The 23,728-nt window shown below is 37.3% G+C and overlaps 1 protein-coding gene across 1 annotated transcript in view; it reads left to right on the forward strand.

Moving 5' to 3' along the window:
* The first annotated feature begins 3,861 nt into the window (after nucleotides 1-3,861).
* PIGK (phosphatidylinositol glycan anchor biosynthesis class K) overlaps nucleotides 3,862-23,728 on the forward strand; it is a 117,554-nt gene continuing 97,687 nt past the window's right edge. Inside the window, exons 1-3 of the mRNA XM_047794363.1 lie at nucleotides 3,862-4,001; nucleotides 7,915-7,968; nucleotides 11,285-11,376. Of these exons, the coding sequence (XP_047650319.1) occupies nucleotides 3,909-4,001; nucleotides 7,915-7,968; nucleotides 11,285-11,376 (239 nt within the window). The 5' untranslated portion in view covers nucleotides 3,862-3,908. The remainder of the gene's footprint in view (nucleotides 4,002-7,914; nucleotides 7,969-11,284; nucleotides 11,377-23,728) is intronic.

The following is a 23,728-nucleotide window of genomic DNA, read 5'->3' on the forward strand; positions in this document are numbered from 1 at the left end:
AGAAATGAGTCTTTTGAAGGGCAGTTACTCTCCTCTTGCACTGAAGCAATGTCTTTCTGCATTAGTTCTGAAGCTAGTGAGAAGGTCATGAATTGGAAACTGATTACAGCATAACAAACTATTATTAAATGGCTCATGAGAAGAAGGGGAGAAAAGTAATTTGAGGTCAACCTGAAGTGGAATTTAAAATGGTGCAAAATAAAAAAAAAGTACTAGAACATGATACAAATACACTGGAAATAAATGTTTTTGCTTCATTTTAACTGCTTTTTTCTCTTTGTATTTTACTATATATCTAACATCCTTTCTATTGAATATTATCTTGTCCAAAGAAACATTTTGACTGTTGGATGTGAAATGTCTCCAGCGAATATTTCTGGTCCTGTTTGTTTGTAGCAAACATATTTGCCTGCAGCAATTAAACTGTATAGTGTAAAGCACACAGCAGAATCTCTCTCAAGGGCCATGTTCTGATCCTGATTAAATTTATCCTTTTCATTCATTTACTTTATAACAATACTTATTTAGTAGTACAGAAGTACTTATCATAATATTAAGGCAAGTCTGCCTCCAAATTGCTCTGGGTAAATGTTTAAACCAGATCTTACTTGTATATGTGACCTAAACCTCATCACTTCCTGTGCATCTTATGTTAAATATATATATATATATATACTACCATGTATCAGTTGTACAAGTCAGATAGCCAAAAGTTGTCTTTGAAATTGTTCTCTCCCCTACTTCCCAAATACAATCCCATCATATTCTGTTAGTTGTAATCTTAAAATTCTTATTGGTTCTCTTCATTTTTCATCATCTTTACTCTTACCACTCTGCTCCAAGCTACCACTGTTTGGACTGTAACAGTGGCCTCCCCAGTGCTCTACCTGTGGCCATTCTCCTCTTGGGAGCCAGCATGATCTTTACCATTCTGAAGCTTTCCATGACCTGACCCTCAAGGATCTGAAGGGAGGTGGCACCTGCTTAGCAATGCAGTTTCATCTTGCAGGACTCAGTCTTTTTTTGTTCTTGAACTGCAAGCACAAAGTCAGAAATGATTACAAAGTTTCTTGTAATGCTGCAGGCTTCCCTCTTCCATAGGTTCTTTGCAAGAGCTATTTCCTCTGCTTTGAAAGCTTTTCCCTCCCCTCCATCTTTTCCTCAAGAGGTCATTAATTTCAGGTCAATTTTCTCAAGGAAACCTAACCTGGTTTTTCTTACAAAGTTGGGTCCCCTACTAGGAACCCTCCTGCTAAGACTAACATTTGCTTAAATGCTTCTACTGTTAATATCTGCCTCCCCTGGACTGTAAGCTCCATGAAGGCAGAAACATGCTCAGTTTTTGTTCTCTCTTCTACTGCCCATGACTACTAGCACGATGCCTGTACATAACTGGTGTTTAATAAATATCCACTGAGTGAATGAATAACACAACGGTGTTCCTGGTACAGAAAAGAGGGAAAAAGAGAAAGAAAAAGAAGATATGATACGAATGTAGGTAAGAGGAGAGAGCAAGAATAAACACTGATCCAAAAAGAGAGTCAACGGTGTCAATCTGAGTTATTACTTCATTGAAGAGCAATAGTAAAAACAGCATGGATATACAGAAACACTAATTCAAAAAGACACATGCATCCCAATGCATAGCAGCACTATTTATAATAATCAACATATGGAAGCAACCCGAGTGTTCATCACCAGATGAATGGATAAAGATGATGTGATTTTATATATATATATATATATATACACACACACACACACACACAGAGAGAGAGAGAGATTATTATGCTTAGTGAAATATGTCTGATAAAGACAAATACTCTATGATAATGCTCATACGTAGACTCTAAAAAATAATTTAAACAAATGTATATAGCAAAACAAGAAAGACCCATGGATATAGGAAACAAGTTAGTGGTTACCAGAAAGGAGAGAGAAAAGGGAAGGGGCAAATTAAGGGTAAGGGGTTAAGAGACACAAACTGCTATGTATAAAATAGATAAGCAACAAGGATATACTATATAGCACAGAAAATTATAGCCATTATCTTGTACTAACTTTTAATGGAATATAAAAATGCCAAATAATCGCATGTATCTTACAATTCAAGATTCCCATTCCGGGAAAATTATCCAAAGAAAATAATTCATAAATGTAAAAGGCCAAATGACCAAAGACTCTTTCCAATTTTGTTGTTGTTGTTGTTGCTATTTCTTGGGCCGCTCCCGCGGCATATGGAGGTTCCCAGGCTAGGGGTCCAATCGGAGCTGTAGCCACCGGCCTACGCCAGAGCCACAGCAACGCGGGATCCGAGCCGCGTCTGCAACCTACACCACAGCTCACGGCAACGCCGGATCCTTAACCCACTGAGCAAGGGCAGGGACCGAACCCGCAACCTCCTGGTTCCTAGTCGGATTCGTTAACCACTGCGCCACGACGGGAACTCCCTCTTTCCAATTTTATTTTAATAATAAAACTTAGAGACTTTGTATTGCTCAAAAGAGGGCCAATTACTTTGGCTGAAGCATAATAAGGGATAAATTCCATGTTAACAATGAATGTTAGGGAGTTCCCATTATGGCTCAGCAGAAACTAATCCAACTAGTGTTCCTGAGGATGCAGGTTCAATCCCTGGCCTCGCTCAGTGGGTTAAAGATACGGCATTGCCATGAGTTGCAGATGCGGCTTGGATCTGGCATTGCTGTGGCTGAGGTGTAGGCCAGTAGCTGTAGCTCTGATTTGACCCCTTGCCTGGGAACTTCCAATGCCAGGTGTAGCCCTAAAAGCCAAAAAAAAAAAAAAAAGTTAAAATTGCATCCATGACAAAGCAGCATAAACACATGTTTATGTCATGCTAAATGCAAAGAATAATTTAAAACTGAATGCATATACATAAAAAGGAATGAAATAATGCCATCTGCAGCAACATGGATGGAACTAGAGATTCTCATACTAAGTGAAGTCAGAAAGAGAAAGACAAATAACACACGATATCACTTATATGTGGACTCTAAAACATGACATAGATGAACCTATCTGTCTACAAAACAAATACACTCACAGACATAGAGAACAGACTTTCGGTTGCCAAGGGGGAGGAGGAGGGAGTGAGATGGATTGGGAGTTTGGGGTTTGTAGATGCGAACTATTACATTTAGAATGGATAAGCAATGAGAGCCACTGTACAGCACAGGGAACTATACCCAATCTCTTGGGATAGAACATGATGGAGGATAATATAAGAAAAAAGTCCGCATGTTATGTATTGACTATGTTTTAATTAAAAAATAAAATAAAACTGAATGCATATAATGAACATAATGGAATGAATACACAGAATCTTGTTAAATCCTCACGTTCTGAGATGTTTTAGCACTATAATTACGAAGAAACAAAAATGTAACTAATTTCTAAATAAGTTTTTAATAATAGACCCCCAGCCTGTTAGTTGCAGCATTCACCCACATTTTCACCTGGAACCGATCACCTTTAAACGTGTCTCAGAGTTTACTCTTCCCACCACATCATGCCTCACAGAGTCAGAATGGGCAGCACTGTGCCAAAAAGGAAATAACAGCTTCTGAAAATTTATGAGATCACACATTTTTCTCCCTCATCAATAAAGTTTTACAACGTTGTATCTATTTTACAATACAAAAACTGAAAATGCAGTTAAAGAGAAAGGATCAATGTCCTTTATCTACCGTGCCCCGGCTAGCTGGGGACTCCAGGTCTGTGAAAGTTCGGACACCTAAAGGCTGCCAAGGAGGCGGGGCAGGAGTCGCAAAACAAAAAAAAAAAGGAAACAAACCAAAGAAACGCGCACGCAAAGCCCCGCCCCGCCCAGCGCTGCTTTACGGCACTCGCTCCGCCCCTCCAGGTGCGGGAGGCTGAAGCCGGTCAATATGGTCGGTACTTGGTTTCTCTGCCGGGGTTTTACCACCCTGGCAGGGTTGTTGCTTCTGCCCTTCGGCAGCTTGGCCGCTAGTCAGATCGAGGTAGGAGCCAGGCGCTCTGAGCGACAGGGCCCCGGGGGGACAGCTGTGTCGTGGCCGTGAGCGCCCGGCAGATGTCCGATTCACAGCCGCCGAGGGAAGCCTCCTGGAGTCACCAGCCTCTTACTAGGCTGTGTGGGCTGTGGGGAGGGTGTCACAGGGGGCGGGATTGGACAGTGCCTGTCTGTTGGAGCCTTTTAAAAAGATGCATTAAAAGAATCGAGTTTTGGGAGGCCAGGGAGGGTCTGATCCTTGGCTCCGACGAGTGTGCGGTCCCTAGCAGGTGGAAGGTCAGACTGAGTGCTTCACCTCATTTCTTGCTGCTAAATACAGCTCTCTCGTTTAATCCGAGTCAGATGGATCCTGTGTTTTACTTTTGGCTCATACTACCTTCTCGTCCTTTATAAACCTTTTACTCCTGTAGTCTGATAATACCTCGGTCCAGTTCTGCAGCCTGTTTCTAGCATCATTACTCAGGCCAGGATATCCAGCTGGCCAAGGGCCCTAGAGTCAGCCAACATTTGAAGATTTGTGGCCATGTTTTAACTTCTGCCTACCCCATCTCCTGTGCCGTTCCTCCTAAGCTAGAAACTTGAGTTTAAAAATAAACTCCTTTCTACCTCACTTTTTAATCACTAATTTTTTTTTTTGTTCTGAACTTTTAAAATGGCTTTCCTCCTTTCTTGTACCTACCACTTGCTGAATGCATTCTCACTGAATGGTCATTTCTCGCCTCATCTATTAAAATAACTTTATCTTGTTTCCTCCATGCTTCCAGACTCCCTCACTTCAGTCTTCATCAAATGTAAACTCGATCAGGTTATTCCTCTAATTGAATCTTTGCATATTTTTCCATGGCTTACAGAATGAAGTCTAAAAATCTTGACCTGGTCTCTGCCTACTTTTCCAGTCTTCATATAGGAGTCCATTCTCCTCCACCTCACACCTTGATCTTAGACCAATGGACTCAAAACTTTTTGACTACATACCCTTACCAGTTAGAAACGATAGACAGCATGCATTCTCTGTTTCTGTTCATGAATTACTGCTTCTTTTTTTGTTTGTTTATTGATTTATTTTTCTTTTAACAGCTGAACCTGCGGCACATGGAAATTCCCAGGCCAGGGGTTGAATCAGAGCTGCACTTGCTGGCCTGTGCCACAGACCCACAATACTGTAAGTGAGCCGCATCTGCAACCTATGCCACTGCTTAGGGCAATGCTAGATCCTTAACACACTGAGCCTAGTATTAAACCCAGCATCCTCAGAGACAATGTTGGGTTCTTAACCTACCGAGCCACAACAGGAACTCTGGATTACTGCTAATTTGTGTATTCAATATTTATAAAGCATCTTGTTTAGGTAATATAAATATGAACAGAAATTCTATTTTCCTTATTTATTTTAGCAGATTATTTTGTATACTTCACTTTGGAAACCATTACTCTTTTTTGTAGTTAACACAATTACTTTGCTTTTTTTATATTACCATATTTTATTTCTCCTATTTTTTTTCTATTTACTCATTTACTAAGTTGCAATACATTTTAGAAGCTTTCCCCAGCCTTTACTTTTGCCTTTACTGTTGTAATTTGTGCACTTAGCTATTATAGCACTCACCTATTATAACCCATGTATGCCTTGTACTATCTATTACACCTCACTCACTTAGAGAGCGCTAGCTCCCTAACTGGTCTGCCTCAAGTCATCCTTTTCTCCTTTCAGTCTGTTCTCCAAGCTGCAGCCAGAGTAACTTAAATAGGCAGATCTGGAATTCCCCTCATGGCTCAGTGGTAACGAATCCTACTAGGAACCACAGAGTTGCGGGTTTTATCCCTGGCCTCACTCAGTAGGTTAAAGATCCAGTGTTGCTGTGAGCTGTAGTGTAGTTCACAGATACAGCTTGGATCCTGTGTTGCTGTGGCTGTGGTGTAGGCTGGCAGCTGTACCTCCGATTAGACTCCTAGCCTGGGAACTTCCATGTGCTGTGGGTGCAGCCCTAAAAAGACCCCCCCCCAAAAAAAACCCTACATCATAAATAGGCAGATCAGGTCACCCATCTATACCTTAATGTTACTTTAAGGGTAAAGAACTAAATATTGATCACGACCCATTAACAGGGCCTCACATACTTGGGCTCCTGCCTGTACCTCCAGTTATCTCTCCTGCCTCTCATTTTCAAACTTCTAGTCATGATAATCTTTCAGTTTCTAGAAACCTTTAAGCTCCCTTCTGCCGTTAGGGCCTATGTTCCCTCTGTCTGGAATTATCTTCCCTCATCTCATTATCTTTGGATCCTAACCCGGATTTCACTTCTCTAGCGAAACCTTCTCTGACATCCCTGTCTGCCCTCCCCACTCCCAGTCCCTGATCAGGTCTGGTGCCCCTATTACACTCTTCCATGACAGTATAGATCTTACCTTGGTAGAATTTGTAGTTTGTACTTATCTGCTTAATATGTGTTTACCAAATTGGATAGTAACTTATTTGGAGGTAAGTACTCACACTGTTTTTGCCATCACTGTATTCTGAGCCCTGAGGACAGTAACTGGCACTTGGTGCCAGTGAATGTGATGAATGAGTGTTACATTGTAGTGTAATGGGTTTGCATGCTTGTCTTTGAACTCTAACTCTGGGATTCTTGAGAGAAGCCAGCATACATTTTACTGATTTTTGAATCACTCTGCATCACATGGTACCTGGCACATGATAAGTGCTCCACTAACTGCATGTGAAATAAATAACTTTGCAGTGTTTGTATTGTTTAAACATTCACAAAAGAGTTTGCCATCTTAATTTTTTTCACCGAAGTCTTGATGTGAAAATTTTGGAGCTGGAAGGGACATTAGAGACTCTTGGGTCAACTCTCATTTCTACAAGAGGAAAATCAAGTCTAAAGAGCTAAATGACTTACTCTAGTCTTGCAGCCAGGTGAGGGATAAGATGTGGGTTGAAACTTCGATCTTCAAGTTCCTAAACGACTATAGTATATTGCTTTTCGTTGAGAAAGTTTAAAAAAATCCCCCCCTTATGTGTATGTATGTATTTATGACACACACACACTTGAGTGAACTTTTTGTTTCATTTTCCCTGAAGTTTTCTTGCCAGCTGCAAATTGAAACAGCTGATATTTGCTGTGCAATTATTGTATTCCCGTCACTGTTCCTCCATTCTCTGAGTCAGGTAATATTACCATTTTATAGATAGGGAAATGGAAGCACAGAGAAGTTAAGCAGCTTTCCTAAGTTTATGCAGGTAGTAAGTAGCAGTGTGCAGATTTGAGTCCGGGCAGTCTGACCGTTCTAGTAATTAATACTCTTTGAGAGTAGATCTGAGGTCATTATGGTTTATATTCCCTATTATTTTAATATATAATGAAAGTCATATTCATTAGGTGTCTGGATGGTCTTGAATGCTGAGTTTTTTTCATGTTCTGTGATAGCAAATGTAATTCAGACTTTTAACATTAGCAAAATGGTACATGGAGGTATGCTAGAGAAAGTGTTCAATCACATCTTTTGGTGAGTTCAAATAAAATAATAGGAAGCACAGAAGAGGAAGAAATATTGAATGAAATTTCATCAAGAAGGGTATTGTTTCGCATACAATTGAGACATGAAATAAGTCATTCACAATTTGAAGACTGAATGGAAAACTAGAAGCATTTGAGGAAGTGCTGACTATATTTGAGTTTTTAAAATGTTTAAAAACAATTAGCTCCTCTCCCAATAAGGCCCACCACCAACAAAAAGTTTCCGTATTTCATAAGGGCTAAGACTAGAATATTTATAAACTTGTACAATGATGACTTATTACAACTGTAAAAACTCCTTAAATTTTAACTATCTTTATCAGTCTTTATTCTGGGAAATGTGGTTTTTTTCTTCTAATCTTTTTACTATTATTTGACTGATAGGATCAAGCAGAACAGTTCTTTAGAAGTGGCCATACAAACAATTGGGCAGTTTTGGTAAGTGTTTTCTGTAAAGGTATACCTTGTTTACATTAGATATGTGTCTGAGAAAGTTTGCATGAATCACGTTCTTGAAAATAAAATTTGTTTCTTATATCTATAACAGAAATTATTTATTTTTATTTTGGCTATATTTTAAGTTGACCACATCAGCTAATAATATTTTTTGCCTTCAGTGTATCTGTCAAGTAGCGATATATAAATAAATAGAAAAATAAGGGGTGCTGTGGTTAAAGGAGGCATTTTATAAAGTATAGAATTATTTTCATAATGAAAACTAATAATTGTATTTATAATATTTATAGATATTATCTAGGCTGTTTTATTTTTATTTTTTGTTTTTCTGTTTACGAAAATAAATGATCATTGTAGAAAATTCAAATTATACAGAAAAGTTTAGAAGAGTCTCAGTTGAGAAACAGAAGGTGAGGAAGAATTATTACTGAGTAATTCACAGCTGTAGTTTTCATATTTTGTGGATTATTTTACACATTAATTCAGACTTAAGAGAGTGAGACTTCAATTAATTGTACTTTCTTAAATGGAAAATTCTGAAATTTGACCAGAGCCAAGTTGAAAGTATAAAATATGCATTTCTTTCAATGTTATTTAATTCGGATTTTAAAATATATGTTTTTCCCCTAGTTTGAATTAATTTGTTTTTGGTCTTGACTAGATGAACAGAGGTAAATGAAATGCCTCTTTGCTCTTTTTTTTTTTTTTTTTTAGGGCCACACCCACAGCACATGGAAATTCCCAGGCTAGGGGTTGAATCGGAGCTGCAGCTGCCAGTCTGTGCCACAGCCACAGCAGCACCAGATCCAAGCCTCATTTGTAACCCACACCACAGCTCACGGCAAGGTTGGAACCTTAACTCACTGAGCAAGGCCAGAGATGGACACATGAGCTGTGTCTTCATGGATGCTAGTTGGGTTCCTTACTGCCGAGCCACAATAGGAACTCCCCCCTTTGCTCTTGTAATAGTATTGAGAACACTTGCCACCAGAGGGAGATAGAGGGAAAATTGGATTCCATTTTAGTCTCAGGATCTGCTTTAAATAAAACATTTTTGTGTTTAATAAAAAAAGTTATAAGGATAATCCATACTCATGGTTAAAAACATAATACTGATACATAGTGATTTCGTTTCTAGCTTTTTGGTTTGATTTTTGCTAATATAGACAACATTATAATGAAAATTCTTGATATAATAGATATATTTGCATACTTATATAAGCTAATATCTTTTTAAAAAGTATATTTTTAAATGATATGTGTTCAAATTACTCTTTTGGAAGGTTTATATTAGTTTACATTCCCATCAGTAGGCACTGATGGTAGTCATTCCCCACATCCTTGCGGATGGTATGACTTGTCGACTTTTGGATATTTATCAATTTGATTTGCGTATCTTATTTTTTCGTCTTTTTTTTTTTTTTAAGGGTTGCACCCAGGGTATTTGGAGGTTCCCAGACTAGGGGTCGAATGGGAGCTGCAGCCGCCTGCCCACACCACAGCCACAGCAACACCTGATCCAAGTCGCATCTGTGGCCTACACTGCAGCTTTTGGCACTGCCAGATCCTTAACCCACTGAGTGAGGCCAGTGATCAAACTTGCATCCTCATGGATCCTAGTCAGGTTTGTTACTGCTGAGCCACAATAGGAACTCCATGATTTGCGTATTTTATTATTTTTTTAAACTTATTTGTTTTTTATTTTTATTTTTTATTTTTTGTCTTTTTAGGGCTGCTCCTGTGGCATATGGAAGTTCCCAGACTGGAGGTCCAATAGGAGCTGTGGCTGCTGGCCTACACCACACCTATAGCAATGCAACATCCAAGCCGTGTCTGCTGCCTACACCACAGCTTCACAGCAATGCTGGATTCTTAACCCACTGAGCAAGGCCAGGGACCAAACCTGCATCCTAATGGATACCAGTTGGATTTGTTACCCCTGAGCCACAATGGGAACTCCTTGTGTATTTTAAATTATGATAGAAATTGAACATCTTTAAGAGTTTTATTGTTCACTTTTTAATACCTTCATTATGAAATGCTTGATCTCATTTTCTGCCCATTTTTCAAAATTGGGTGGTTCATCTTTTTCATATTGAGTTATAATTATTTCAGGTTTTTCATTTGTTAGGATTTTATGGTATGTATTCTTGACTTTCGGAGGTTTTACGTTTTTATGTTGTCAAGAATTAGTCTTTTTCCTTATTGGATTCCGGGTTGAAAATTCATGTTAATAAAAAAACCTTGTAGTTTTTTTTCTGTTTGCAGGAGAAGAACATTTGTGCTAGTCTCAAAACCGTCATTATACTTAATATCAGTAAGGCATGTGGGAGGTGGGAGGGTGCTTAGTGGGTAGATATACTATCAACTGACCCAATCTCTGTTTACTTCATTTGAAACAGATGCTCAAGTGGACTGGCTTTTGAGGCAGAGCTTTGTATTTTCCTAGTACCTTTAATACCTTTTTTAAGGAGTCAGTTTCTTTTCTTCTTTTTCTTTTTCTTTTTTTTTTTTTAAAGGCCGCACCCATCATGGCATATGGAAGTTCCTGGGACAGGGATTGAATCTCTGCAGCTGCAGCAATGCTTCCAGATCCTTTATCCTGCTGCTCTGGGCTGGGGATCAAACCTGTGCCTCAGCAGTGACCTGAGCTGTTGCATTTGGATTCTTAACCCACTATGCCACAGCAGGAGCTCCAGTTTCTTTTCATTTTCTTTCTTTCTTTTCTATTTAAGTATAAGCCTCCTGGAATCATTTCTAGTTTTGTACTCAGTTCTCAGCTTTTTTATAATGCATTCTCTTTTGTGCATTTAAAACTGTTTTCTATGCTATGTTTTAGTCTCTATCTTACATTTTTCACAACTAAAAGGAGGAAGCAATCCAGAGTGAAAGGAATATTATATAACCCAATGTAGCTAATTTTCTTTTCTATTCTGTGAAAAGATAATGGGCACTGTCTTTGGTTCTGAAGAATTTAACATTTTAGAAATTGGAACATTATAAAAACACATAAATTGAGAATGACTAAGTTGGTTCAGTATTTGATTAAATTCCCCAAAGATTTGTTTTCTTGTCAGCTGAATTTTTTTTTTTTTCACTTAAGATGAGTTGTGAAAGCCCTCTCCCTAGAGAGATTGGTTTTATTAACAATTCTTTATGTGCTTTGTTGTGTCTAGGCCTGAATTATGATATTTTCTTTTTCTTAGGCGTCTCTGTATCCTACTAAAAAAGAGACAGTTCTGTAACTTTATAGCTTATTTTGATTCCTAAAAATAATATGTTTGTTTTAACATTTTAGGTGTGTACATCTCGGTTCTGGTTTAATTATCGGCATGTTGCAAATACTCTTTCTGTTTATAGAAGTGTCAAGAGGCTAGGTATTCCTGACAGGTAAGAATTCTTAATAAAGCTTAACTCTGAGCCTCAGTGAAAATCACCCTTAGATGATTGTATTATATTTGTGTCTTTGTATTGCTTTTGAAAAACATAAAGAAACCTAATATGAAGTTTTTGTTGTTATTATTAGAGCCTACCGTCATGTATAAAGTAACTTTTGCTTAAAACATGAGGGCAAAGTATATGAAACAGCAGTCAATACTAAGGTAAAAAGATTTGATAAAGTATAATTATTCAGCATTATTTATTTAATTATTAAATGCCTCAGTCTGGGTTTTTAATTGTAGGCAACAGAAGGCAATTGTAACTGATTCAAGTAAAGAAGGTATTTATTGAAAGCATATTGATTAGCTTACCAAATTGCTGGGAAGGCTGAAGCTTTAAAGAGTCAGGAACAAAGAAGACAAGGTAACAGAAAAGACATTTCTAAAATCATGGCATAAAACCAGTCCAGTGACAGTAGTGCAGCCTTGAATTGCTGAAGACTAAATTCGGCTACTGCATAGCTGCTACTATTGCCCTTGGAAACTTAACGTTGCTATTGCTGCCTGCTGCCAAAATCTGACTTTTGCCATCTCGACTTCTTACTGTCTCTAGCTCTTAATTTAGAGTCTGATGGGAATGTCATGTTGGCAGAGCATAGATTAAGCACCCATGTCCACGCTGCAGGGGTGATAGGAAGAAGGACAATATAGCATTGTTAGTTTCTCTATAGAGACTGGGGGGCTCTGCCTTCTGTGGAGACTCATAAAGTGGTCTATTTCCTAACTGTATGAGGGAATTCAGGTACTAAGCAGAACCCCACACCTCCACCCCCAGATACATGTCTTCCACATTTGGTTTGTCAGATGTGATACATCTATTTTTGCTACCTCCAAAGCAATTACAGAAGAAACTGCAGTTGGTCCAGTTATTTAGGTTTGATTTATGGAGCCCTTCCTCCCTCTCTACCTGTGAGGCAGTATGGAAGAGCTTTGCAGTTGGACGATGCGAGTTTGAAATCAGGGTTTAATGGTGATTTTGATTAAGTCATTTAGCAATCCTAAGCCTGTTTCCTCAGCTATTACATGGCGATAATGGTACCCTTTTTTGCAGGATTTAGGTACTTGTAATGAAAAGTGAGGAGAGCAATGTATAAAGTGCTGCAGGAGCAGAAAGGAAGCCGTGCATGACTCGGGAAACAAAGTTATGTTACAGTCTGTGTTAATAGTTTATTTTAGCCTCAGAAGCTGACAACTGTAGGCTGGGAACTATAATTTAATTCCTGTATTTCATTGGGAATTGAGGTAACTTGGTGATACCATTTTTAAAAAAATACATTAAATTAAGTCTGAGAAAGGATGATTTGCTTTATCAAGTATAACTATTCTTGTAATTAGCCAATTACCATTATCTGTCAGTTGGTTCTCCTCATATGGGTATGTGTGATTGGTCCTTTAGTTTTTAACTCCCATTGCTTCTGTATTTTATGTGCTCCTCCAGGGAATTACTGTGCATGGTTTGGCAGTAGGTTTCATTTTGGTAAATGAATCTTTATAAAGTCATTAGGATATATTTAAATGGTTTAAGTAAGATTTAGAGAAACTTTTTAGAAGTAGACTATAAGTTGAGGATATATTTTATATATTATGATTAGTAAGTTTGTCCCTGGGTTTCTGAAGAATGTTCTCTAAAAAGCTTATTCCTGTTTCAAATGCTCTCCTGTCTATATCTCTGTTTATAAAGTCTTTATTGGGGAATGAATTGGAAATTTAAATAGTTGATTTAAACCATTTGTTACTTAATAGAGATTAATAGAAAATATTCTATTTGGAAGGAAGCCGTATACATGTATGTGTAACTGGGTAACATGTATGTGTAACTGGCAGAACACTGCAAACCAGCTATAATGGAAAAAATAAAAATCATTATAAAATAAAAAAAAAATAGTCTCAGAAAAAAAAAAGAGTCTATTTGGCTTTTAGCCTAATATGGTGAATACTCCTCTTACAGGTGACTGGTCCCACTTTACTCCTACCTGGAATTAAGTATAAAATACTTTTTAGTTAGAAAGCAATAACCTATTATGGAATAACAGTTTAGGAGTTCCCGTGTGGCTCAGTGGTAAATAACCTGACTAGTGTCCATGAGGATGCATGTTCAATATCTGGCCTTGCTCGGTGGGTTAAGGATCTGATGTTGCTGTGAGCTATTGTGTAGGTCACAGACGTGGCCCCGATCTGGCACTGATGTGGCTGTGGTGTAGGCCGGCAGCTATAGCTCTGATTCAAACCCCAGCCTGGGAACTTCTGTATGCTGCAGGTGTGGCCCTAAAAAGACAAAAACGAAAAAGAAAGAAAGAAGTAACAATTTGGAAACTCATAATCGATAAGGGCAGTTTTCACTTTTACAACATGAATTTCAAAACACAGCTTGAATTTATTTGATAAATTATAGAACATTTTCAAGTTAAAGCAATATTATCCCAGCATCTGACATATATCATAACTTCTCAGGGTGTGTACCTGAGAAAAATGATTGGTCTTTGCATTTAATAAAAAATATGGGTAAAGCTCTGTTTTGTTTTATTTGGGTTTACTTTGCTTCCTTTTTTTTAAAGGACATTTTACTTTTGTCTTGCAGTGCAAAGTATTTGGGTTTAGTTTTCCCGTATACTTCAGTAGGAAACTAGTACATGTCAGAAATCGTTTCCTGAAACATGTGACACAGATGATTGCCTTCTATTTTGGAAGTTTACATCAATTCCTCAGACCCTGTTTGAAATGTCACATTAGTTATATCAGTACTATTCTGATTTCTCTCTGATCGTCTTTTGTATTTCATGTACTTTGACCACCCTGAGCTCTTCTCTCTGCCTGGAATGGTTGTCTGTACTTCAAGCTCACTGCTAATAAAACCTGGCTGTGAGTCTGAATCATTCATGGTGTATGTTAAAAATGTTGGTTTCTCAGCTCCACCCCTGGAGATTCTACCTCACTAAATCTGAAGTGAGTCCTAGACATTAGCTCTGTATGTGGTTCTAGTGCACAGTCAAGTTAGGAAAGTTTTCCCAACTTTCCAAATTCACTTTAATACTTCAGAAAAGCATTTCCTGGCCCCTTGTTTGCTTTTGTGGTATCCTTTGTGTGTACTTTGATTATAACCTGATTATGTTAACTATAGTATGTCTCCCTCATTAGATTATGAACTCCTTGAAGGGAACAGGGTTATTATTTTATTTCAGTTTGTACTTCTAGCATCTGGTATAGTGCCGGGCACATAATAGGTGCTCAGTAGGTCCCTGGGTAAATAAACATGTGACTTGGAAATACTTTAATCGGTTAGGCAAAACACATGCAAGTTTGTACTTTAAAAGTGAAAACTTTTCTGTCTTCTAAAGTGTGTTAGTGTAGATTTTAGCAAATGTTAATCTGTTATAAAAGACTTTCTTTTTAAAACGATTTTTGTTTTTTCCATTATAGCTGGTTTACAGTGTTCAGTTTTCTGCTGTACAGCAAAGTGACCCAGTCACACATACATATATGCATTCTTTTTCCTCACATTATCCTCCATCATGCTCCGTCATAAGTGACTGTGTATAGTTCCCAGTGCTATACAGCAGCATCTCATTGCTTATCCATTCCAAAGGTAATAGTTTGCTAAAAGACTTTTTAATACATAGGTTGCCAGAATTTTATAATACTATACCAAAATACTGACTCAGAGAGGGAATTTTAATGGTTATGGGGGAAAATAAAAAGGTGTGCTCATGAGATCCCCTTTTGACTATTATCATTTTCATTCCTAAGTTCCATGGAGGACAGGTATCTTGCACTTTGTCATGCACTTCTGTAACCTTACCCACCCTCAGAGGTTTTTTTCTTTACCTGGTTTTAGCTTCTGGAAACATTTCACTATTTTCAGGAAATTTGATGTCCTCAAATAACTGTCTTGGACCAAATCTCTGTTTTGCTACCTCCACTATGCTTTGTATGTTTAAGATGAGGAAGAGAAAATGCATTAGACAGGGGTTAGGTTCTGAAGTCAGTATGTGAAGCAAAAATTGAGCCAAAATTACTCTAGTAAGTTTCTTAAATAGCATCTAAAGTGTAATATAGTATTACTTTTCATTAAGTTGAACACAGCCAGTTTTAGAGCAGTGCTAGAACACATTATTGTTTTCTTTTTCTTTGGTGGAGCATTTGATGAAAGGGTCACTTAGGATTAAGGGACCTGTTGTATGAAAAATATCCACATCTCTAACACTAGAATTGTGATGCTCATGCTGGGACAGGCACAGGGGAATCGAGGGAATGTAGAATCATAGCTCCCATCCCATCTCATGTTTACTTCGGGGAATAGATGTATTGAGTAATAGGGTGGATGAGCTCTGTCCCTCCTTTTATTTATTTGTTTTTGGCTCAATGCCTAAGAATTCGGTTTCTGGAGCTCAATAAATAAATAAATACACACACATATATGTACATATATATATAATTTTTCTTAAAATATGATTTAGCTCTACTACAGGTTATAATGATCCCTATCTGATAACTATTTCTATAGTTAAATCCAGCAGCTTTTCTATTTTTTCCTTACTTTATATTTTAATCATTACGTGAGATTAATATTCCTAATTTAAACCTTTATTCATCTCCCCTTTATTCATCAACTCTTAGTGTGTGCAAAATAAAGTTCAAATCCCTTATGCTTGAAATGCAGGACTTTTGCACTCCATCCAACTCTCATATTCTGATCATTTATTTCAATTCCTTAGGCTCCAGTGGATTCCTTCTTGAAAGTCCCTGTGTTGGTTTCTGGCATTGCCTTAGGCTGTCCGTCGTTCTGTATTTCTTTCCTTTCTTCTTCAGTATGCCCAAATTCACTTCATACATCCCCTAAGGCTTTCTTGGTCCTTCTTGCATAAATATTTTATTTATCCTTCTATTGTAGTACTAATTTTTGTTATGTATTAATCTTATTTCTTTAAGGCTGGTTCTGATACTGTGTTTGTATTCCACAAAGTACATTCTTTGGTATATTGTGCAGAGTTGAATGAGTGAATGAATAGTATGCTTAAGATCCCTAGTTAAGTAGAACTTAATTGGTCTAGGCTAGAAAGGAAATATTTATGGGTCTATTGCTTATTTATAGTCTCTGGGAGATCTTGTTTATTAAGCTGTACTGAGCTAAAAATGTTCTGTGGTATATTTTATAAACTACTCCCTGACTCCTGCTTCTGGGATCCATGGGTGGAGTGATCTCACCAGGGAACTTCAAATTAATTTCCTTCTGTCAGATGGAAGTCCTTAGAGTGTTGCCTAAGACAGGTTAACTTCAGCTTGACTTATTCCCTACCTTCTTACTATTTAAGTTCTCTCAGGAGGCACCTTTTTTTGTTTTTTTGCTCCCATGTCCCTTTTAATTTCTTTCTCAAGTAATAAATATCAGAATTAGAAATGCGAATTCTGGTAATGTTTTTGTAAATTAAAAAAGAAAAAAATCACTAACTGCCTTTTATTGTTGCTAAAATCAAATTAGTAGTAGAGCTTTTGAGTGTTGCTCTTTAAGCTGGTGTGGATTAGATCTTATCTGTAAGAGGATATTGTCTAAGGGGGAACATTAATAAGATATTTCAGGAATTTTGTAGTATAATTTCTCATTAAAATAATATGGAGAAGGGCATGGCTATTATAGTTCTTTGAACATGCTTGTGGTGAAGTTCCCACTGTGGCTCAGTGGAAGCGTATCTCATGAGTAGCCATGAGGCTGTGGGTTCCATCCTTGCCCTGCTCAGTGGGTTAAGGATCTGGTGTTGTCTTGAGTTGTGGTGTAGGTTGAAGCCAAGGCACAAATCCCGCATTGCTATGGTATAGGCCGGCAGCTGGAGCTCCATTTTGACCCTTCCCTGGGAACATCCATATGCCACGGTGAGGCCCTAAAAAGCCAAAAAAAAAAAAAAAAAGGCAAAAAAAAGGAAATGCTTGTGACTTTCTTTCCAACAAGGCCAAAATGGACCCTGGTTTTTGACCTTGTCCTCTATCCTCCCTGCAACACACAGTCACTACCCACCATAATTAAGATACTGTATTAGGGATTTTATTATGAATCATTTCATTTATTCCTTGAGGCTGTTATGAGAGATTTTCACCCCCCCCCCACATTGTATATATTGAAAATGGTTTCTCAGGAGTTCCCGTCGTGGCTCAGTGGTTAACGAATCCGACTAAGAACCATGAGGTTGCGGGTTCGATCCCTGGCCTTCCTTGCTCAGTGGGTTAGGGATCTGGCATTGCCGTGAGCTGTGGTGTAGGTTGCAGATGCGGCTTGGATCCCACGTTGCTGTGGCTCTGGCGTAGGCCAGTGGCTACAGCTCCGATTAGACCCCTAGCCTGGGAACCTCCATATGCCGTGGATGTGGCCCAAGAAAATACAAAAAAAAAAAAAATTAAAAATTAAAAAAATGGTTTCTCAGAATGGTCAAATGACTTCCTTAAGGTCCATTAAAGATACTGTGAAATAATAGAAACAGAATTTGAATTCAGGTGTTTTGACTTTATGGCTGGACCGTTTCTATCACATCACAAATATCTCCTAAGAAATTACAACAGGTAATATTTTTGTAACATTTATAGTTAGAGAATTCTTTTAATAACATGATCTCATTTTATGGTATACACTGATCATTTAATACCATATTTAATTAAAAAATGTGTAACTACATGTTGAATGTGACGATACTAGGATGTTATGGAAATGGTTAATGTTAATTGAAAATATAAGGAACATCTCTTGTTTTCCCATTTTCTTCTTTTTTCCATAGTTTTTACTATTGTCAAGACTTCATTATCTCACGTTTTGTGTTTTTCATGCTTCTGTACTTGAGCAGCTTTGTAGCTGTTTATTCCACCTCTAGTCTTTTTCTTCCTCCAACTCATCCTACACACAGCTGTTGGAATTATCTTTCTCAGGCACTGCTTTCGCCTTTTCACTCCCACGATTAAGAACCTGCAGTAACTCTGTTGTTTCTCTAAAAATTCCAAAAATTTCAACCAGCCTTCCATCTTTACTGCTTTGTTAATTCCAACTTACTATATTCATTTGTTAATTTGTTATGACATCTACTACACAATATTTATTCACTCCCATTTCTATTTTTTTTTTTTTACCATTCTTCCCATTAGAACACTTAGAACATCCCCTGCACTGTCCTTTTCTGCCCATATATCTGTGTTTCTTTCCTTTGGGTCACTATGTAGGACTTTATTCTCTACAGGGAAGTCACTGGGTGGTAATATTTTAAACTATTCATTCATTTTTAAACCATTTCATAAAATTTCATAAAAGTTTTTGAATAACTAGATATATATTTAAAATTTTATTCTATTGCTATGTTTATTTTATGACCTTGACTCATTTTTTTATGAACAAAAGGACAGGAACCTTAAATGTGCTTGTAAATAATTTGCAATTTATTATTGTAGTTATTGTCAAGATAATATTCACTCCTGCCTTTGAATGTTCTGCTTTGTCATCTGTCATTTCCCAACAGTTTTTTTCTCATATACTTTGTAAATATATGAATAAGAATGTTTGAATGTAGATATTTATGTATTCTAAGCAGTCTGTCATTTTATTCTCATACTGGTAGCTGATCTGCCCATCACCCCGCATGATGTTCCTGATGAAGTGCTTAATATCTTGTGTAGGTAAACATTTAGAATAGTTAAGAAGTTGAAATGTGCTCCAAGGAGGAGAGTAGTGACAACACTAAAAGGAGCATTTTGGCCACTGCTATCACATTCTTATGGTTAGATAATTAATAAGATCCATTTGTAAGACTAAGAAGATCTTGGAGGATTTTATGGAGCAAAGGGGAAATTTCTTTATTGATGTGTAAATACGTAGGAGGGTTTTGGGTTGTTGAAGAAGTGAGAGATGCTTATTCCTTCATCAAAACTGTTAGGAAATTACAGAAGACAAGAAGCAGAACATTCAAAGGCAGGAGTGACTATTATCTTGACAATAACTACATTGTCTTCATTCCTGTTACTATCTTCTTATCTGGTAATTTGATTTCCTTGATTTTGTTCTCCTTTTGAATTGTCTTGGCTATTCTTGGGTCTTGTTCTTTCATATTAAGTTTAGAAGAAGTTTGTTGAGTTCTTGAAACCCTGTTAGGATTTTGATTTGCATGACAGTGAATTTTAATTTAGAGGGAATGGGCTTCTTTATAGTATTAAATCCTTCAGTTTATGAGTAGAGTATATCTTTAATTTTGTTTATAGTTGTTAGGGAATTGTTGACTGAAACTGCCTACTTAGGTCAAGCATGATAATAACTGCTTGCATAAGTTGTCTCAGGACAGGAGGCCCCTATAAGGAACAACTAACTGGGAGAATTTGGGAGGGGCCGAAAAGAGCGAGGAGACGCCAGCCCATAATATGTGTTGTAAAACTAAGTGGAAAAATTCAGGAGGGGCCAATTGGGATGAGCCGATCAACCTTCCTGATTCCTGAGCTAGAGGACTGGATGGTAGTGGAATCCTTGGCTGAGAGATGCCCATGCCCCAGGAAGGACCCTGAGTCAGACCAAATATGAGCCAAGCAAGATGATTGGCCAGGGACAATCCAGAAGGGATCCCCATTCCTGCAACATAACTTTGAATTTTTCTCCATAAACATTTTTGGTAGAATTTTTAGTTGTCTTATATTTTTTTGGTTAATAATATAAATGTATTTAAAAAATACATTTTCTCGGCGTTCCCATTGTAGCTCAGTGGTAATGAACCCAGCTAGTATCCATGGATATGGGTTTGATCCCTAGCCTCGCTCAGTGGGTTAAGGGTCTGGCATTGCCATGAGCTATGGTGTAGGTCGCAGATGCAGCTTGGATCCTGTGTTGCTGTGGCTGTGGCGTAGGCCAGCACTTGCAGCTCTGATTTGACCCTTAGCCTGGGAACTTCCATATGCCATGGGTATGGCCCTAAAAAAAGCAAAGAAAAAAAATTTTTTTCTTCTGTTTTGCGTGCAGTTGGTTTTTGTATGTTGTTCCAGCAACTTGCTAAGCTCTTATTAATTTTAATAATTTAACTCTAAATTCTTTTTTTGGTAGCCATAAAATCTACAAATAATTATAGTTTTCTTCCTTTCAAATCTTTGTACCATAAAAAACTTTTTTTTAAATCTTCAAAAGCATTTATATTTGAAAATTTGGAGACAAACCTCAAAATTAGTAGTTCAGAGAAATCTTTTATTTTCCACATGAGAAAAATGTATTCCTGAGAAGTAAAGTGATGTTTAAAGGTTAACAACTAGGAGTTCTCCTTTGGTGAAGTGGGTTAAGGATCCAGTGTTGTCACTTCAGTGGCTTGGTCATTGATGTGGCATGGGTTTGATTCCTTTCTTCTTTTCTTGGCCTGGGAACTTCCTGGGAACGGAAAAAAAAAAAAGCCAACAACTGTGTGGTAGCAGATCTAAATCTAGAATCCTGGTACAGTGATTATATTGTATTGTTTCCCAATTCATCAGTACAAATAAGTAAAATATTAAGGAAAAAGGATAAATGAAAGCAATTAAAATATACCTTATGAACTTAATGTTTGCATAACTCAATGTACTTGATATTTATTGTAAACAATAATCTAATAACCTAACCAAAATTACAATAGCCTATCTTTAGAGCTCTCTCCTGTGATAAGCTTTCTCTAGTGCTATCCATCTATTTCAATTTGAAAATAACTCAGAAAACTATTTTATTTTCATTTTGGCACCCCCAGTAAAGTACACCTATTGGCATCTTATATCTAATTTTTTATGTCACATTGTGCAATAACTTGATTGCCTAAGTGTTTGTGAAGACCGTATTAAGTAGTCTTGTTGAATGATTATTTTAAAATCAATTATAAACCAGTTTAAGATTCATTTGCGTCCAAGGATTATGTAAATGTAAAGAAATCACTGTTTAGATGGGAAGCTATTAGCATAGTGTTTAAGAGTACAAGTTTTTAGTAAAACTGTCTCTATTTGCAGATGTCATGCTATTATATATAGCAAACCCAAAAGACTCTACCAGAAAACTGTTAGAACTAATAAATGAAATCGGTAAAATTATAGGATACAAAATCAATATACAAAAATATGTTATGCATCTATGTACTAATAATGAACTATCAGAAAGAGAAATTAAGAAAACAGTTCCATTTACAGTTGCATCAGAAACAATAAAATACCTAGGAATAAAGTTTACCAAGGACGTGAAAATACACTGAAAGTACACTGAAAAATGTTAGACATTAATGAAGGAGATGAAAAAGACACAAATAAGTGGAAATTCTGTGTTTGTGAGCTGGAAGAATTAATATTGTTAAAACATCTGTACTGCCCAAAGCAATATACACATTCATGTAGTCCCTATCAAAATTCTAATGGCATTTTTCACAGAAATAGAAAAAACAACCCTAAAGTTTGTATAAAACCACAGAAGAGGAGTTCCCGTCATGGCACAGTGGTTAAGGAATCCAACTAGGAACCATAAGGTTGCGGGTTTGATCCCTGCCCTTGCTCAGTGGGTTAACGATCCGGCGTTGCCGTGAGCTGTGATGTAGGTCGCAGACGCGGCTCGGATCTCGCATGGCTGTGGCCCTGGTGTAGGCTGGTGGCTACAGCTCCGATTAGACCCCTAGCCTGGGAACCTCCATATGCCGCGGGAGCGGCCCAAGAAATGGCAAAAAGGACAAAAAAAAAAAAAAACCCAAAAACCCACAGAAGATCCCCAGATAGCCAAAGCAGTCTTGAGAAAGAAAAACAAAGCTGGAGACATCACACTCCCTGATTTCAAACTATATTACAGAGCTATAGTAACCGTAACAGTACAGTATTGGCATAAAAAAAGATGCATAGACCAATGGAATAGAATAGAGAGCCCAGAAATAAATCCATGTATATATATGATCAGTTAATTTATGACAAGCCAAAAATATACAATGGGGAAAAGATAGTCAATAAATGGTGTTGGGAAAACTGTACAGCCACATGTAAAACAATGAAACTGAATCACCAACTTACACTATACACAAAAATCAACTCAAATGGATTAAAAGACTTGAACATAAGATCTGAAAACATAAAACTCCTAGAGGAAAATGTTGGCAGTAAGCTCTTTGATGTTGGTCTTTTTGATGATTTTTTGGTTTTGACATAAAAAGCAAGGGTAACAAAGGAAAAATCAACAAGTGAGACTATAACAAACTAAAAAGTTTCTGTATAGCAAAGGAACCTATCCACAAAACGAAAAGGCAATCTACTGAATGGGAGAAAATATTTGTAACTCATGTGCCTGATAAGGAGTTAATATTAAAAAATGTAAACTCCATAGCAAAAACAAAAACCAAACCAAAGCAAAAACAAACAGTGCAATTACAATAATGGGCAGAGAACTGAATAGACATTTTCCAAAGAAGACGTACAGATGGCCAATAGGTACATGAAAAGGTGCTTAACATCACCTATCATCAGGGAAATGCACATCAAAACCACAATGAGGTATTATTGTAAGTAATCTAGAGACGATTTAAAATTTAGGGAGAATATTGCTGTGTAGGTTATATGCAAATACCAAGTCATTTTATATAAAGGACTTGAGCATATGTGGATTTTGGTAATCAAAGAGGTTCCTGGAACCAGTCCCCTGTAGATACCAAGGGTCAGCTGTATTGAAGCATCAGTAAAAGGATTTGATGTCATAGATTTTAGATAGGTGCTAATTGGTCTGAGAAATAGGAACGAAGACAGACAATTGATGGGGCGAAAGACAATACACACCAATTTACTTCTCTTCCTTTCTCCCTTATTTCTTCTTTCCTTCCTCCTCCTTTCCTTTTCCAGCCAAGAAATATGTTGTCAAGAGTGAATGGTGTTTAGAATATGCTTGCTGGTTTTTGTAATTTCAACTGAAGTGGGGTAAAGGAAAGGGAAAAGAGCAGAGGAGTAAGCTTCCATGAAAAATCTAAGTACTTGGCTGTGAGAGTGACCTCAAAATAAGTCAGACTAAGCTTGACATTTCACCATGGAAAGTGATGATAAGTATTTCAGAGAAATTTCTGAGGACTTTCCTGAAGAATTGATAGAAACAGTGTTGTAATTCTCAGTCATGTTCTATTAGACTCAGGGGTGTTAAAAGTATAAGTGAAATTAACATTTGTGAACATAATTTTATTTCTTTGGAGAAAAGATATTTCACAGAGTTTTATATTAATGGTTTCCAAGAACTTGACCTAAGCGTGAGTGGGAGGTTGCTCAATTCAGTAAAAGGTACCCTGACATTAAATCCTTATACCCACTAATTCACTTACATTTAATTGTACCCA

The sequence above is a fragment of the Phacochoerus africanus genome, chromosome 8 (genome assembly GCF_016906955.1).
Source record: "Phacochoerus africanus isolate WHEZ1 chromosome 8, ROS_Pafr_v1, whole genome shotgun sequence".
NCBI lineage: Eukaryota > Metazoa > Chordata > Mammalia > Artiodactyla > Suidae > Phacochoerus > Phacochoerus africanus.